Source organism: Saccopteryx leptura, chromosome 13, assembly GCF_036850995.1.
Source record: "Saccopteryx leptura isolate mSacLep1 chromosome 13, mSacLep1_pri_phased_curated, whole genome shotgun sequence".
Taxonomy (NCBI): Eukaryota; Metazoa; Chordata; class Mammalia; order Chiroptera; family Emballonuridae; genus Saccopteryx; species Saccopteryx leptura.
In genome coordinates this window covers 17,272,709-17,290,815 of record NC_089515.1, presented here as the reverse complement: position 1 = coordinate 17,290,815, position 18,107 = coordinate 17,272,709, and the positions used below count along the sequence as shown (strand labels likewise).

Below are 18,107 nucleotides of genomic sequence, written 5' to 3'. Positions count from 1 at the left end.
CCTTGCCAGTTCTTACAGTGAAGACTGTAGAACAATCTATATGCTTCCAGCATGGAGAGCAGAAAATAGCCATTTTGAAATATACTGAGAGCATTTCTGTTCTTAACAAGTCCTGTCCTCCAGAAAAACTATTTTACTGGAGCCTAACCGGTTGGGTTTATCAGAGCCTAACTTAATTGAGGAAAGAGGAATACCTAACCCTAGTCTTCCTGTCTGAAGAGGGGAAAACTAAGACGTATTTATTTTTTGGTCACAACCCAGGAGCACAAACTCACTAAAAGTCACACCTACTCACAGGGTTGTAGAGCTCATTGATCTTATCACCACATCACTGAAGGCCTACTTATGTTGGTTCCTTTTACACAATACATCATGACTACCTTTCAACAAAAAGGTACAAGGCATACTAAAAGGGGGGAGAAAACAGCTTGAAGAGACAGAACACCAGCAGAACCAGACTCAGATATTGCAGGGATGCTGGAATTATCAGACCAGGAAGTTATAAGTAATGATTAATAATCTAAAGGCTTTAAAGCAAAAAGATGACATGCAAAAATACATAGGTAATGCAGCACAGATGAAAATTCTAAGAAAGAAAAAAATGCTAGAAATAAATGAAGAATGCCTTTGATGAGCTCTTTAGTAGGTGACATGGTTGAGAAAAGAATCAGTGACTTTGAAGACATGTCAGTAGAAACTTTTCAAATTAAAAAAAATGGGAAAACAATATTCGAGAACTATGGGACAACTATAAAAGGTATATGTGTAATGGGAAGACATTCCTTTCAATATTTGAAAACAATATTTGAGCAATAATGACTGAGAATTTCCCAAGTTTAATGCCAGACACCTAACAACAAATCCAGGGTGCTCAGAGAACACCAAATAGGATACTCTTAAATCTATGCCTAGGCATATCTTATCCAAATGGCAAAAAAAGAAAGATAAAATAAAGAAAATTTTCATGAAGGAAGCAAGAGGGCAAAACATTTTATCCATGGAGAAGCAAGGAGAAGTATATCAGACTTTTTTTTTTTTATCAGACTTGTTTTTGAAATCACGCAAGAAGAGTGGAGTGAAATATTTTAAATGTTGAGAGAAAAAACCCTACCAACCTAGAGTACTGTACCCTGTGAAATTACCATTCAAAAGGAGAAATACCTTCCCACACAAACTAAAATTTAGGGAATCTGTCACCAGTGGACATGACCTGCCTTGCAAGAATTGCTAAAAGAAGTTCTTGAGAGAGAAGGAAAATGCTATAGGTCAGAAATGTAATCTACACAAAGAAAGGAAGAGCATTAAATAATAAATGAAGGTAAAATAAAACTTTTCTTATACTTAACTAACCTAACAGATAACAAGTTGTACAATATAATAGCAACAGTGTATTTGGTGTTATAGCTTATAGGTAAGTGAAATAAATGACAGCCGTGTTAATAAGTGATGGGACAGGAATGGGAAACTTTTATAAAGTGCCTCCCCTACCCATAAAGTAATATAAGGGTAATTTGAAAGTGGACCTGGGTAAGTTGTAAATATATATTACAAACTCTAGGACAACCTCTAACAAAACTTCCAACAGTCTACTTAATCTGTTAAGAGAGGAGAGAAAATGGAATCAAATGCTCAACTTAAAACACAGAAGGCAAAGTATGGAAGACAAAAAAACTCAAAATTTATGGAAGCTAGATACTAATCCAACTATTTTAATGATCACTTTATGTATGAATAGTCTAAATACACCAATTAAAAAAGATTGTCACAGTAGATAAAACAAACAAGGCCATATGTTGCCTAGAAGAAACTCACATTAAATATAAAGACACATAGAGTAAAAGCAAATGGATGGAGTAAGATATATCATGCTAAAACTAATAAAAGTGAGAGTACTATTTAAGATAAAGCAAACTTCAGAGCAAGGAAAACTATCAGATAAAAGGGCATCACAAAATTTTAAAGAGGTAACTTCTCTAAGAAGACATAATTCTTTTTTTTTTTTTTTTTATATAATTTTATTTTTTTAATGGGGTGACATCAATAAATCAGGATACATATATTCAAAGATAACAAGTCCAGGTTATCTTGTCGTTCAATTATGTTGCATACCCACCACCCAAAGTCAGATTGTCCTCTGTCACCTTCTATCTTGTTTTCTTTGTGCCCCTCCCCACCCCCTTATCCCTCTCCCATTCCCCCCTCCCCCCCGTAACCACCACACTCTTATAAATGTCTCTTAGTTTCACTATTATGTCCCACCTACGTATGGAATAATACAGTTCCTGTTTTTTTCTGATTTACTTATTTCGCTTCGTATCATGTTATCAAGATCCCACCATTTTGCTGTAAATGTTCCGATGTCATCATTTCTTATGGCTGAGTAGTATTCCATAGTGTATATGTGCCACATCTTCTTTATCCAGTCATCTATTGATGGGCTTTTTGGTTGTTTCCATGTCCTGGCCACTGTGAACAATGCTGCAATAAACATGGGGCTGCATGTGTCTTTACGTATCAATGTTTCTGAGTTTTTGGGATATATACCCAGTAGAGGGATTGCTGGGTCATAAGGTAGTTCTATTTTCAGTTTTTTGAGGAACCACCATACTTTCTTCCATAATGGTTGTACTACTTTACATTCCCACCAACAGTGTATGAAGGTTCCTTTTTCTCCACAGCCTCTCCAACATTTGCTGTTACCTGACTTGCTAATAACAGCTAATCGAACAGGTGTGAGGTGGTATCTCATTGCCGTTTTGATTTGCATTTCTCTAATAGCTAAAGAAGATGAGCATCTTTTCATATATCTGTTGGCCATTTGTATTTCTTCCTGGGAGAAGTGTCTATTCATATCCTCTTCCCATTTTTTTATTGGATTGTTTGTTTGTTTGTTGTTGAGTTTTATGAGTTCTTTGTATATTTTGGATATTAGGCCCTTATCTGAGCTAGAAGACATAATTCTTAATCGGTAGATGCCTAACAAAAGAGCATAAAAATATGGGAAGCAAAAACTGATAGAACTGACTATAGGGAGATCACTCCACTATTATAATTGGAAAGGTCAATATCCCCTCCATCTGTAAGGGACAGATCCAGCAGTCAGAAAATCAGTAAGAACATAATTGAACACAACAGCACCATAAATCAACTGGATCTAATTGACATCTATAGACGACTTCATCCAACAGCAGATTACATATTCTTCTAGAACTCACAGGGAACAATCACTAAAACAGGCCACATTCTTGGTCTTGAAACACACCTACACAAATTTAAAAGTATAGATATCATACAAATTTGTTCTTAGACCACAATGGAATTAAACTGGAAACCTGCCACTGTTTACTATTTAAGCAGTTACTTTTTGTATATTTTCCAGATGTTTCAGTTGTAATCAGTGAGAGAGAGAGGCTGTATCAGGCTTAATCTTTGTCTGACACTGGGAATGGATATGTCTTTTAAATTTTCTCTTTTATTTCTACATGTTTAGACAAAGGAATGCTTTAGTGCCCAACTGGGAATAGTATTTTCACTGGAAATATCTGTTGCTTTTTAAAAGGCTTGGTTTTTTCATTTAAAACTTTTGAATATATGTAAGGTCAATGTGAAAGACTCCTCTCAGAGACTTCCCAGTCAGTGGGAAGTCTTGTTAGTGATAATTAGCACCAGTGTCTAGCACTAAGTCTGGTTCATTGTAGATGATGAATAAATAATTTTTGTGAAATTAAAGCCCTTACTTTCATTCTGGTCAAACATTCCGTTTGCACAGAAGAGAAACCTCAAATAGGTTGAAGTGAAAAGAAGTAGTTTTCTGGGCTCTGGAGTCTTACGGAATCGGAGGACCAAAAACATCTTAGTTTCATAGCAATACAGTATGAATATTGGAGTGCCGGGAAGAAGCAAGCCAGCTTCTTTCTCATGTGCACATTGGAGGACAAATGGTTCCTCATATCTGCCATTCACTGCACATTTGTTTAATCCTCTTTCTTTTCTCCATGGTAAAGAGAGATGAAAAGAAACCAGGTTCTCAGTGAGAGCATTAAGCCGCCACATCAACCTTGCCCAAAGCCAGCTCGGCCCCTGGCTTGAACTGAAGGTCATTTACGTGAATGAATCCATTTTCTGTTCTATTTTAGCCAGGTTTAGTTGGGCTTTCTGTTGCGAAAGAAAGCATCCCAGAACAGCATCATCCTATTCACTCTATTTATCTCAAGTCCCATCAGCTTTAAGATTCTGTGACTCTCTTCTTTCTCTTGGCTCTTTCTGCACCCCCCTCCCCCCCCCCCCACCGTCTGGTCCACATCTGACTCAAAATCAACAGATAGACATAAGCCCTGCCTTTAAAGTGCCCAAAGAAAGCAATTCCCAGCTTTTATCTCTCAAGTTGTAGTACTAATGACCCTGTTGGGAGGCTTCTCTTATTCAGTTGTCTTGGTTCTCTGAACTTCATTGATGTTTGTGCCTCTTGTTTGGTAGCTAATAATATAAGTAATTACATTCTGTGAATGGTTCAAAAACCCTTGACTTCTACCCCCTCCTTTGCTGGTCACACATACACAAAAGTACCTATTAAAACCTATTAAAGTAATATTTTACCACTTTCATTTTGTTTTGATTTCTTATTTCTCATGCTAATTTATTAATTAGCTATCAAACTTTTAGAGGGCTATCTCAGGATCTCTTTGCATGTCTAAGGAAAATTAAACTATATAAAGAAAGTGTGGCCTGACCAGGCGGTGGCGCAGTGGATAGAGCGTCGGACTGGGATACGGAGGACCCAGATTCGAGACTCCAAGGTCGCCAGCTTGAATGCGGGCTCATCTGGTTTGAGCAAAGCTCCATCAGCTTGGACCCAAGGTCGCTGGCTCGAGCAAGGGGTCACTTGGTCTGCTGTAGCCCCCTGGTCAAGGCACATATGAGAAAGCAATCAATGAACAACTAAGGTGTCGCAACGAAAAACTAATGATTGATGCTTCTCATCTCTCTCCGTTCCTGTCTGTCTGTCCCTATCTATCCCTCTCTCTGTCTCTGAAAAAAAAAAAAAAAGTGTGGCCAAATACATTAAGTGTTCCTAATGTGCAATGAGCTCCTATTAAATATCAAACACTGTGTTATGTCTTTCCCACATATTTACACATCTAATCTTTAAGGGTATGCATAAGGTGTGTACAAGTATTTTCCCCATTTCCATATGAGGAAATTGAGGTCCACTAAGTTAGTTAATTCAGTTCTTAAGTGACAGAAACAGGACCAGAACCCAGGCTTATTTTATTCAAAAGCCCAGGCTCCTAATTACTTGAACGCCTCCCAGGCAGGGCTCCCTTTAGGAAGGAATAGCTGTGCTATTGTCATTAACTGAGGAGAATGGAAAACAATCATTTCCAGGGAGCAGTGATAGCCAGACCACCTCTTAAATTGTGTGTGTATTTCAGGCACCATGTCTCCTTGGCTTCTTCGCATAAATGTGAAGGGTGATTCACCTTACCTAATTAGATTAATGGGATGTTAGTTTAAGAGTTACTGATGTTGGGGACAATGATGTCCTTTACACCCGAGGGCCAGTGGGTCTGGTTCACCTTTTTTGCCTGAGAACAAATAGCCATCACTCACCATGACTGTTTCAAGCTTTGCTTTTCTTTATGCTTCTGGACACAGCAGGCAAGATAATTCGCCTGGATTTGGGAGGAGGGACACTTATTTGTGAGGACCCACCTGGAGGACTGCAGGAGGTGATGGTAAGATTGGTGTGTGTGCTCGGCCCTCCCCTTGACAGTCACATGTCAGTGGAAACACAAACACATCTGCAGGGTTGGGCAGCAGCAAAGAGCCAGAGAGGAGCCCAACCTTCGTTGGCATCCCGAAGGCAGTGAGGATCCTGGCATAGACTGTGGTGTTCCTGGTCTTGGCCAGAGGCCCCTGCAGAGATAGAACACACCTGCTTTATCTTCCAGCTGGGGCGAGGTGGCTGGCACTTTAGAACCTCTTTGACGAGGGCGTGGCAGGACTTCTCGCTTGTTTTTGTGAGTACAGCAGGATTGGTCCTGCAGTCAGTGGTGAGAAACAGGGATGGTGCTAAGTAAGGCAGTCCCTACAGCAGGGGTCGGCCCACGGGCCACATGCGGCCCCCTGAGGCCATTTATCCGGCCCCCGCTGCACTTCTGGAAGGGCACCTCTTTCATTGGTGGTCAGTGAGAGGAGCATAGTTCCCATTGAAATATTGGTCAGTTTGTTGATTTAAATTTACTTGTTCTTTATTTTAAATATTGTATTTGTTCCTGTTTTGTTTTTTTAATTTAAAATAAGATATGTGCAGTGTGCATAGGGATTTGTTCATAGTTTATTTTATAGTCCGGCCCTCCAATGGTCTGAGGGACAGTGAATGGCCCCCTGTGTAAAAGTTTGGGGACCCCTGCCCTACAGCAACCCTCTCGGAGTCCAGGCTTTTCTTTTGGCTTTCATTTACCTTCAGTCATCGTGTGATTCCCGAGGGCACCGCACAGGTACAGGAAAGTGGAGGAATTAAATAACAGCTCAAAGGAAGCAATAGATTTTTTCCTAGTGACTGCCCCGCCTCTGTGTCAGCAATACAGTGATTTGACAGATGTGTGGTTCCAGCTGTGCTCACGGCATGGACAGCAGCGGGAACATTGTGTTCTGCACCTGCTCATCGTGTTTAGATGGGTGAGAGTGTGTTTAAGTATGGCCTGTGTGTGTGGGTGTGTGTCCCAGCGACTGTGTGTGAGGGTTATATCACAGCCTAGAAGTCCAAGCTAACAGGGCACATAGGTTTTTCTTAGTCATGTCTTCAAAAAAAAAAAAAAAAAAAAAGAAAAAAAAGAAAGCTATTAATACCACCTCTACCCAGTCCTCACTCCCTTTAGATGAAGAAGTCAGGCTGTATTTTAGTGTCATTTTGCCTAACACTTTAATTGCAGATGTAATACCAGATCAAACATTATTTCACTTAAGCAGCTTTCACTTGTGGGTAAATTGTCTGATAGTTATAGAGTATCTCTCACTACTTATGTGTTCCTTTAAAAGTATGTATATAATAGATAGTATATAATAGATATAGACAATAGATAGATAGATAGATAAGGAGATAGGTAGATACAGAGAGGAATAAAGAATGAGAGAATCCTATACCTATATCTCCAAGCTAGTTAAGGTTCCTCAGCTAAAACCTAATTTTGTAATGAAGTGCAACCATCTCAGCCACCCTCTCCTAGAACTCTTCCTCTTGGGTACATTAATTGTAAGTATTTATTCATTCATTAAGTCTTTCATTTGTTCATCATGCAAACATTTGTCAAGTATCTCTGCCAGTACATCTTACATTTTGTATTGATTGAATTACTTAGGTATCTGTTAAAAATACAAGTAAATGCCTAAGTTCTACGAGTCTCCAAGGGATAGTTTCTAGAAATGTGATTTTTTAGTAGTTCTGTTTGAAGGATACTCAGGGAATACAAAGTTGGGCAGGACAGCCTTTTTCCTTTACTAGGCCTTCATACACATGACCAGGTAGGCTAGTTCAATCAGGGTCCCCCCACGCTATGGAAGAAACCCATCTGTGCAGCCCTGAGAGGGAGTGGCCCCTCCCACCAAGGGGAAGCCGCAGTCCCACTCTCCAGCAGGTCGCCCACTGGGGGGATGTTGTGTCTGATGCTTTCTCTAAGCAGCGGGCATCAGATGTGGAAGGAAAGAACACATCTTGCCTTACACTGTCCTGCCCTAGTAGCCACAAATGGGTGGGGTGGACAAGGTCCCAGCTCTCATTCCTGATGAGCCTCCTGCAGGTCCCCTGGTGTGTGGCAGAGGGCACATATCCACAGACAGGGAGTTAGACCTCTTGTTGGGCTTATAATCAGGAAACGTGGGGTCCAGGTCTGACCCTGCTGCGTCTTAGCTGGGCAATCAATCTGCATGGTCTCAGAGCCTTGTTTTCCCCATCTGCAAACGCAGGTGATATCAGCTACATATGAGGGTTGTTCGGGGAATAACAAAATATCTGGTACATAAACCGCTCAGCATTGTGCCTGACAGGGAGTCAGTGCTAATACATAGTATTTATTTTTATTAATAGTAGACCTAATAATGAACCTCTATTTGTGTGCCCAGAGCTGACTCTTCCTCAGGCCATGAAAGCCTACCTCTGTATTTACAGTGGTTGTCAACTGTTCATTCTGCCCAGATCCCTGGAAGGCTATGACACCTTCCTAGCTGTCCTATCGTCAGCTAGGACAGTGGTTCTCAATCTGGTGCCCATTCTTCATAGCTCAGTTCAGCTTGATAAAAGTCCTCAGGTCATCTGAACTCCCTCCCTCCTTCCTGGCCCCCACTGACGTTTATTGCTTATAGCAGTGAGTCTTAAGCAGTGTTTGTGTTAGCATCTGCCAAAGAGCTTTGTTAAAACACACAAACTGCGTCCCACTATGATGCATCGGACTTGAGAATTCATAATTACCCTAGCAGAGCATTGGTGAGTATATCTTACCTTTCCAGGCAATGCCAACATGCAGGCCTGGTAAAGAATTACTGTCTTGGAGGATGTGTCTCTGATCAATGCTACCTCACTTGGCTACATTGCACTGCATCTTCTAGCAAAAGTAATGGTGTCCAGTAGCTTTTCCAAGCGCTGAGATACTGACCCCATGTGTCCAGCTAAGGAGGCAGAGCCATTGGTGAAGAGGAAGAACTCTGCACATCTGGGACTCTCTATGTAGCCCTGGACATGGTGCATACTCGGTCCTCAACACAAGGCAGCCATCATCATTATTAATAGTTGTGTATTGGCCTTGCTTGTTGAAAAGTCTGTTTCCATTTTAGGAGAAAAGACTCCAAAGTCAGGAGTTAAGAAACCAACCAGCTGTTTGGGTAGCATTTAGAAAATGTGACAGGAGGTGTCATACGCAGGCTAGTAGCAGAGATTTCAAGAGAGGAAAGCACCGTGGTGTGTCTTTTCATTTTCCCTTTTGCTTCTGAAATGAGAGAGGAAGGAGAACACTGTGCTAGGAGCTGGTGCAGAGATGGGCCTCCCTACTCTCTGTGGACGGCAGGTGAACCCCAGACTGCCACGGGCTTTCATACCTGATGTTTGGGGCTCCTGGTTGCTGTGCAAAGATGAGTGTAACCACGTTTCCAGCGGAGCCTAGTGTAAAGTGTCTTCCCCTGACAAAAGACTCAGCTGAGACCCCAGTAGAAGATGGGAAATGATGGACTCAGCAGAGGGAGCAAATACTGCCTTTTCAGCCTTCTTTATCCAGAAGAGGGGATTAGACAGACTCCTCCGAATTAAGACAGGAAGAGGAGTTCATTGCCCTGGAGCAAAGACTGGGAGATAAAGGTACTGCAGTCGAAGGAGACAGCTGTGCAGTACTTTGAAAGTCCTTAGCTAGACTTTGTGCTTATCTACATCAAGAGCAGCAGTATTAATAACTGTATCATCAGCTCCGGTTGAAGGTGATGCTCAAGGTCTTGAATTAGTTCTCAGCCCCCGGCCAGCCCTGAGCCTGCATCCTGCTGGGCAGAGGTGATCTGTTCAACCCTTGGAACTTGCAGCACGGGCGACTACATATTTGGTATAGAGGGTCCCTAAATAAGATCGCTTGTCTTTAGGTCTAATCTCTTTTCTGCTGACAGTTCCTATCCTCTTGGGCTTTACCCTTAAACGGCCTGCTGCTTATTTGAAAAGTGCAGATAGCACAGTACAAGCTGGTACTCTAGCAACTGTTAAAATCTATTATAGGACATCGAGCATGCAGAGAAAAACAAGCCATTCACCCCACTCCAAGTCATTCTTATCTGAGAGAACACGGAAAATCTCTTCCCTCGGCCAGCCCCCTCCCCTTCCTAAAAGATGGTGTGTGTGCCTCTCAACTGGGGTTTGGGTGGGGGTCTAGCTTTCCTGCCTCAACAGAACAATGGTTCCCGGAGGCGGGCCAGAGCTGGCCATCCAGCGAGGCGGGGTCCAGACCTGTTGGATCTGCTGGAAGGGTGGGTTGTGCCAGTCCTGGGTGCTTAATGCCTGCGGAGCCCCTTCCTGATGTGGCTTTATCAGACAAACCCCCGCTCCCGCTGCGGGTAGACATGAAAGGTTTCTGCAACACGACGGTGCAATATAAAATCTGGGTCCTACTTTCTGGAGCTTGAACCCAAACTTGTGCTGAGATAGGAGAAGAAGCTTTAGGCAAAGGATTGCAGGGGCCGGAGAAGGCGCCTGGTGCTGGCGGATAGCTTCCCAGCGGTGACGACGAGCGGCCAGCAGGTGTCAGTGCGCCCTCGTTCTGCCACTGAGCGAGGCTTCCGCCTCCAGGACCCCTCCCCACCGCAGTCTAAGGGGTCTAAGGGGGCGCGGTCCGGGCCCCTGGCCTCTCGCGTCCCGCAGACAGCTCGTCAGTTGCGACGATGCGTGGTCACCCGCCCTCAAGCGCAACTCTAAACTCTGGCCGGGGCTGCTCCGCGGGAGGCACTTCCCATTCCGCCCCAGGGGGTCGATGCGAATCTGTGCCTTCCTTTCTCACCAGGACTCCACTCGCTCCGGCCGCCAGGAGCACTTACGGTTGAGGGCCGCGCCTAGGGCGGGACTGCTTCGGATGTGACCCGTACCGGTGGTTGCTTTTCCGGATTCAGGTTGGGGGTCCCCAACCCCTTTCCTCCCCGGGCACAACTCGATGGGGACACTGCTGGGTGTCCGCTGCTTTTTCTGCTGGGTTGGGTTGGCCCGTAGCTGCTCTGCTAATTCACAGTGGGGTCCGCTCCCCACTCTCGGGCACGCTCTTTAAATCCCTCGTTCACGGTACCCGCCTCTCTAAAGGACAAGTCCCGCTACGGAGGCAGTGCTCCCCTGGACACGGCGCGGGGCGCGGGCGCTGGACCCGTGGAGGGGCGGTGCAAGGGGCGGGGGAGGGTCGGCTTCCCACGTGGGGGCTGACGCTGGCTGCTCGGCAACGCCGGCTTGATCCCGGGGCTATAAAACCAGTCCACCGTGAGTGCGGCGGAGCAGCAGCAGCTCCGGCTTCGGTGCAGACGCCCAGCAGCCGGCGCGCCGCCGCCGGGCCACCCCCAGCGCCTTCTCCCTCCCAGCCAGGTGCTCCTGCCTTAACTCGCGCTGCCCTCGGACCCGGCCGCTCGGGTCGCGCTCAGCACCCGCGGCGCGCCAGGCCGACGCCCAAGAGACCCTAGACCGTGGCTCCTGGAGGGCCGATCGTTCACCAGTCCAGGCTCGCCTGAGGCCGGGGGCGCCTTCATGCGGCCCCCACACCTCTCACCACGCCGGCGCCTCCGCCCCCGAGCTCCGCGCGCTGCACCCCAGCCCCAGCAGGGCACGTAACTTTGGAAGTCCTGCGGCGCTCCGAGAGGCAGCAAGCAGAGTCTGCACCCCGGACCCAGCCCTGGCCCCGCCGGCCCCGCCGCGTCTAGGGGAAGCAGGAGAGCCGGTAATCGCTTCGGGGATGTAAGGAGACAGACACAGGACCCCAAGCCCGCATCAACACCCCTCGGCTGCCTTCCCAGGTGGGGGCGGTCCCCACACACGGTAAGATCTCTTGCTTTCGCTCAGGCTTGGGCTCAAGAGTCAAGATATAGACATAGACATGTATTTTTAATTTCCTGTTATCCTTCCAAGTCATCAGGCCAGCGGTGATTTCTGTTCTCGATTTTTGAAGAATAAATCTCTTTCCCATCGGCTCGACCTACACTCTCCCGCTGCTTAGAAATAAAACTTGGCTGTGTTTAGGAGCTGGGAACCAGAAGGCGCCCACCCTGAGCGGCGAAGCGCGGACAGGGAGCCGTTCGCGGGAGCCGGGTCCATGGGTCGCTAGCGGCCCCCCAGCTCCGGCGCGACCTCCCCGCGGCCCCCTCCCCATGTGAGGCGCCGCGGGGCGAGCGGGGCGCGGGAGGAAGAGGAGGACTCACGGGCTCTGGGCCGGAAGGCAGCTGGCAGCAGGCCCAGGCGAGCGGGCACCCGCGTTCATGTTCCGCCAGGAGCAGCCACTGGCCGAGGGCAGCTTCGCGCCCATGGGCTCCCTGCAGCCAGACGCGGGCAACGCGAGCTGGAACGGGACCGAGGCACCGGGGGGCGGCGCCCGGGCCACCCCCTACTCTCTGCAGGTGACCCTGACGCTCGTGTGTCTGGCCGGCTTGCTCATGCTGCTCACTGTGTTCGGCAACGTGCTGGTCATCATTGCCGTGTTCACGAGCCGCGCGCTCAAGGCGCCCCAGAACCTGTTCCTGGTGTCGCTGGCCTCGGCAGACATCCTGGTGGCCACGCTTGTCATCCCTTTCTCGCTGGCCAACGAAGTCATGGGCTACTGGTACTTCGGCAAGGCGTGGTGCGAGATCTACCTGGCGCTCGACGTGCTCTTCTGCACCTCGTCCATCGTGCACCTGTGCGCCATCAGCTTGGATCGCTACTGGTCCATCACGCAGGCCATCGAGTACAACCTGAAGCGCACGCCGCGCCGCATCAAGGCCATCATCGTCACCGTGTGGGTCATCTCCGCCGTCATCTCCTTCCCGCCGCTCATCTCCATCGAGAAGAAGGGCGGCGGCGACCAGCAGCAGGCCGAGCCGCGCTGCGAGATCAACGACCAGAAGTGGTATGTCATCTCGTCGTGCATCGGCTCCTTCTTCGCGCCCTGCCTCATCATGATCCTGGTCTACGTGCGCATCTACCAGATCGCCAAGCGCCGCACCCGCGTGCCGCCCAGCCGCCGGGGCCCGGACGCCGCGCCCCCCGGGGGCACCGAGCGCAGGCCCAACGGCCTGGGCCCCGAGCGCGGCGTGGGCCCCGGGGGCGCTGAGGCCGAGCCGCTGCCCGTCCAGCTTAACGGTGCGCCCGGGGAGTCCACACCGGCTGGGCCGCGCGACACCGAAGCCCTGGACTTGGAGGAGAGCTCGTCGTCGGAGCACGCGGAGGGGCCCCCAGGGACCCGCAGGTCCGAGCGCGGCCCCCGGGCCAAAGGGAAGGCCCGGGAGAGCCAGGCGAAGCCCGGGGACAGCCTGCCGCGACGCGGGCAGGGGGCGCCGGGGCCCAGGGTGCCGGCAGCCGGGCCCGGGGAGGAGCGCGGCGGGGGAGCCAAGGCGTCGCGCTGGCGCGGGCGGCAGAACCGCGAGAAGCGCTTCACGTTCGTGCTGGCCGTCGTCATCGGCGTGTTCGTGGTGTGCTGGTTCCCCTTCTTCTTCACCTACACGCTCTCGGCCGTCGGCTGCTCCGTGCCGCCCACGCTCTTCAAGTTCTTCTTCTGGTTCGGCTACTGCAACAGCTCGCTGAACCCGGTCATCTACACCATCTTCAACCACGACTTCCGCCGCGCCTTCAAGAAGATCCTCTGCCGCGGGGACAGGAAGCGGATCGTGTGAGCGCGGAGCCCGCGCCCCCCAGCGAACGGACGGCGCTGCCGCGGACAGCCGGGGTCGAGGGGCGCGTCCCCGCAGTCCCAGCACGCTGACACCCGGCGCCTGCACACTCCGCGTTTCCTGGCCCCAGGATTGCTCTGCGGCCCCCTTCTGCCCTTCCCTACCACGGAAAGATACTGGCTGGGAGGGCCACACGCCCCCCAATTGTTGTTATGGCCGCTCCGCACTCCGAGCGATCTTCCAGGGTTCTTGGGCCGCCTCTAATCAGTATTGTTTCCTAAAGGTGTTTTCACCTCCCCTGAGTCCAGAGCAGTTCAGAGCAATCTCTGAGCCCCAGACGGCATGGCTCACAAAGGGTTAACGGCAGGGGTTACCCGGCCCTATTTGCTCTGACCTCCCACCAAACTCTGTTTTTAAACAAAGCTCAGGGCAGCCCAGCCCACCGTCCCATCCCCCACTGTAAATATACACTATTTTTGATAGCACATGCGGGGTGGTGGTGGGGGGGTCCCTAATGTCGCTTGGCTTTTGTTGTCGGAACCCTAGCTGTTGGAAATGCCCTGGAGATAGACACTTGGTGTCTGGTACAGGCCAAGTCCCTCTGCAATGCAAGCAAGCCCTCTTCTAGTCTCATTACTTCCCTCTATGTCCTTTTCACCAGCAACTGGTGACTGTCCCTTTGGATCTGCTTTGAGATGTCCTGAGAGCAAAGAGATTTGTCCATATTTTCCCCTGTGCCTAACAGCATAATGGCCTTTTCCTATGTAAATATTGCAATGATGGACCAAGACAGAAGAAATGAGCCTGTCTGCCTGGCATTAGCCCCGTGTATAAAGCCATGATCCCCTTCCTGATGCACCCTCGCCCCAGTAACTCATTTTAAAACCTCCTCTTTCTGGTATCCCCTCCTTCCTTTTCTCCGGGGACACTGCTTGAAGAATATGTATGTGTCTATTTTGTGTGTACATGTGCCCTTCTGTCTCCCAAAGTGCTGACTGTGGGGAAATCTTTCAGCTGCTGATTTTAGACACAGAGAAGTGTAAATTATGTGGAAGAGGCTAACCTAATACAATTTGCCGAAGGTAAACAGTTTGAAAAGACAAATGGGCCTGCCAAACTGTACCATTCCTGCCCCAAGAGCTCTTAGGTATCAAAGTGTTGTCCTTTTCCCCCCTCTGTTTTTCTGCTTGAGATCACGTCACCGATGAATTCCCAAAGTCAACGGAGGAGGGCGGAGACCTCGTGTTTACATCGAGTTTCTACATGTTTCAGACAGAGACTCTTTAAGGCCTGCACTCTTATTTTACTAAAGAAAAATTAATGTCAGCACATGTTGCTAATGACAGTGGATTTTTTTAAAATAAAAAGTTTACAGATCAAATGTGAAATAAATATGAATTAAATGGTCTTGTCTGTTATCTGAGTTTCCAAAAGTTTTAAGGCACTGGGGAACACCTGAAATTATATATATATATATATATACATATATATGTATATATATATATATATGTATTACATGTACATTATAAAATACCTTTACAAGAGCAAAGAGTAACAGCTGCCATTTACCAAGTGTTTCTTATGTGCTGGTTGCTATGATGAGCCCATTATAAGTTTTGCTTCATTAATTTTTTTCTCCAAGCCCTGTGAGATAGGGGCTATTATTATCCCCATTTTAGAGGCAAAGAAACTGAGTCTCAGAGAGCAAGAGATTTGCTCAAGATTAACAAGAGATGGGAATGGTTTGTTTACAGCTTTCTCTGGTTCCAGGGTCTGTATTCAAGGCCAGTGCCTTGCCAGAGTCACATCATTACCATTTTGCAGAATACTACCAGCAGGGAGGTCGATACACCATGGATCCTATGTACACAAAGTATGGGGCATATCTCAAGTGTGCAGATACACACATGAAGTGTGTACACACAGCAGGGTGTCTATATGCCCTGCAGGCGTGTACCTACTTCAAAGTGTATGTATATTCTCCAAAGTATGGTATATGTACAAAGTGCATCTACTCCAAGATGTGTATTGCACCTTACAGTGTGATAATATGCAACATGTGGTGTGGAGCCCACAGTGTGGTGTATGCACAGAGCGAGGTATAAAAACCTAAAGAGAATCATGTAGTAGTTGGTGGCTTGAATGTCTCCAGCCAAAAACATGAATCCTTCCTGTTGCATTTCTGTAATATCAAGTTCTGCCCTGCTGTGTAGGAGAATTTAAGATCTTCACCCTAATGTTATGATTATGGATGGCACTTGGATATGGGAAAGGCCCTTAGAAATCCAAGAATCCAACCCCTCCTTTTCTCAGAGGAGTGACTTGCGCAGGGTCCCGCAGTTCTGGGTGACGGGGCTATGGACCTATGCTGCCTGGTCCAGCTGGGCAGCAGCTGGAGCAGTTCTGCGCATGTGTGTTATCACACACGGCTGATGGAGAGCTTCCATCCGGGAGCTGGATTTGAGGGGCCATCACAACCGCGGGCCCTGGTTTGGGAAAGGATGGACTTCAAAGGCAGACACACCGTGCAGACCAGCTCTGGATGCCCCCCCCCCCCTCCCAGAAGCAGGTCCTCAAGCACCCTTAGGGTAACACTGTAGTGAGGCGAGGGTGTGTGTCTTCCTTAATTTCTTTAGTGGTAGCGAGGGTGTGTGTGGGAGGGTGGGAGGATGCAGAGCCCTGCAGAGTCATCTGGGCCCCAGGAGGGCCGGGAGAGGGAACGCATTGGTTCTGAGATGTTTCTGTGGAGGTGGGAAGTCTGAGCCTGCAGACAGCAGGGTGGGCAGGCCGAGCTCCTGTGAGCTTGCCTGGGGGCTTCATACACTGTGGCCTTTGCTGCCAAGTCTGGCTGCCAGGTCTGGTGTTCAGCCCTGCTCCCTGCCCCCACTCTGGCCTCTCTGTCTCTCCCACTCCAGGCACCCATCGCCCCAAAGGCAAACAGCGCCAGACAATAGGCCAGCCTGGCAGGCCCCCAGGAGCTGGGCTCTGTGTCTCAGACGCAGGGGCAGATGCAAACAGGGCTTGCTGTTGACTCTGTTCTGCTCTGTCTGCGGTCTGTGTTTGCCTTGCCCTCACCCCCAGAGGCCCTGCTCCCTGGAAAGGGGAGTGTGGGCAACGGTGCCCCGCAGGGCAGCCCCCAGCCCCCGTTCCAGTGGTAGAGACGCCTTAGAGACGGAGTCCTGGGCAATGGGGGGGGGGGCTGGAGTAAACAGGGCGCATCCCTGTTTATCTCCAAGGGCTCAGACGACACACAGTCTGTAAGTGTCTGGGGCAGGGAGAGCATTTGGGAGGGGAAATGGCCCTCAAGGGGATCTTAGCCTGATGGTCAGGAGGTGAGACGGAGTCACCTCACAGCTTCCTGTCCACATCTGGTCCAAGAGGATCTGTCTTGTGATGGCATCTCCTATTTGGTGTGACTTTGGTGAGCATATCAAAGCCGTTGGCTTTTGGGTCTAAAGTGTGTTTTTCCAGATTCACTCCTGCAAGGTGCCTTGAGTAGGGGAAGGGTGGTACCCTCACTTGAGCCTGGATGCAAGACTTTGTGCCCTTTCTTCTGCGCTACCGGGCTGGGGGCGAGAACAGGGAAAAGGGGCCTTAGGTTTCCCCTCTTTGTGACTCTGTAATCGAATCAGAGTTTTAGAGCCAGAAGTTTCCACGCACATCCTCCGCTCCTGTACTGTGCTGTTGAGGGAGCAGAGGCCCTGAAGGCGACTGGTTATGTGACATCTTAGAAAACCTCGAGCCTACTGCTTCCTGACCCACTGTCTGGTGCCACTGATATTCTACAGGAATTCTCCTGTGCTGTTGGGTTTGGTGAGTCGCTGACCAACCCCAGAGGAGCCCTCTGTGCCAAGCACCATGCCAGGCAGTGTGTGGCAGCTCTCTCCTTTTCAGGCATGGGCACTGCAGAACCAGCACTTGTCTTTAAGAGATTAGGGCCTGCCCTGTGCTCTGGGAGCATAAGGCTGCGTGGGGGGACAGGATGTGCCCGTGGGAAGCACTAAGCAACTGAACAACAGTGCGAGTGTGGCAGGGGGTGGTGGATGCTCAGTGCCTGCTGAAGGTCATGGCATCTCTCTGTACTGTGAGCGTGCAGTGGGGAAAGGTCGCTGTGGCTGGGAGCTCAGGGAGTGGGATGTGGTTGCTGAGATGCCGGGACTGTAGCCGAGGTGGGGAGTGGTGGGAGGAGAAGGCAGCGCTGGGTCTAGAGCTGAGCCCTGTGGAAGCACTGCGAGGCCTAGGTCAGGCCCCAGCTTTCATTTCTCCATCCTGATCCCTGAGGATGGCATGGCGAGCTCCTGTTCCCGACTGAGGACACCCATCCTACCAGGAAACCGACCTCCCTGACTCACACACAGTAGCAGGGTCCCAGTGCCCAGGCTCCTGCCTTCTCAGGGCCAGCGTCCCCCACCAGGCCTGGCGTGCAGGCCTCCGCGCTGGGCCCTGCTTCCGCCCCAGTGGGCCGGAGCCCCTGCGATGCAGGAGAGGGTGCGGTCCTCAGCGGAGGCTGGGCCTGAGGGAGCCCTGCGGAGGCCCGGGGCACAGTCACCAACGCCAGGGTTTGTTGAGAAAACAGCATCGATCTCTTTGATTACCAGATGTCCTGGGGTTCAGAGTTAGACACAGAAAAGAGAACAGAGCCTGTTGGAAGGAGCTTGGGCCTGGGAGTCAGGAGGCTGCGGTTCTAGTCCCAGCTTTGTTCTTTCTACCAGAGGTGTGACATCCGCCAAAGCCCTTTCTGAGCCTCC

At 49.3% G+C, this 18,107-nt stretch overlaps 1 protein-coding gene across 1 annotated transcript; it reads left to right on the top strand.

Annotated features, from left to right (window-relative positions):
- The first annotated feature begins 11,834 nt into the window (after window positions 1–11,834).
- On the top strand, window positions 11,835–14,766 carry ADRA2A (adrenoceptor alpha 2A). The gene has a single exon (XM_066354771.1). It carries the CDS (start codon window positions 11,974–11,976, stop codon window positions 13,360–13,362), a length of 1,389 nt encoding a protein of 462 aa, XP_066210868.1. The 5' UTR covers window positions 11,835–11,973; the 3' UTR covers window positions 13,363–14,766.
- The last annotated feature ends 3,341 nt before the right edge of the window (window positions 14,767–18,107 follow it).

Coding starts and splice junctions, on each gene's coding strand:
- ADRA2A (XM_066354771.1), top strand. CDS start 11,974: ATGTTCCGCCAGGAGCAGCCACTGGCCGAGGGCAGCTTCGCGCCCATG.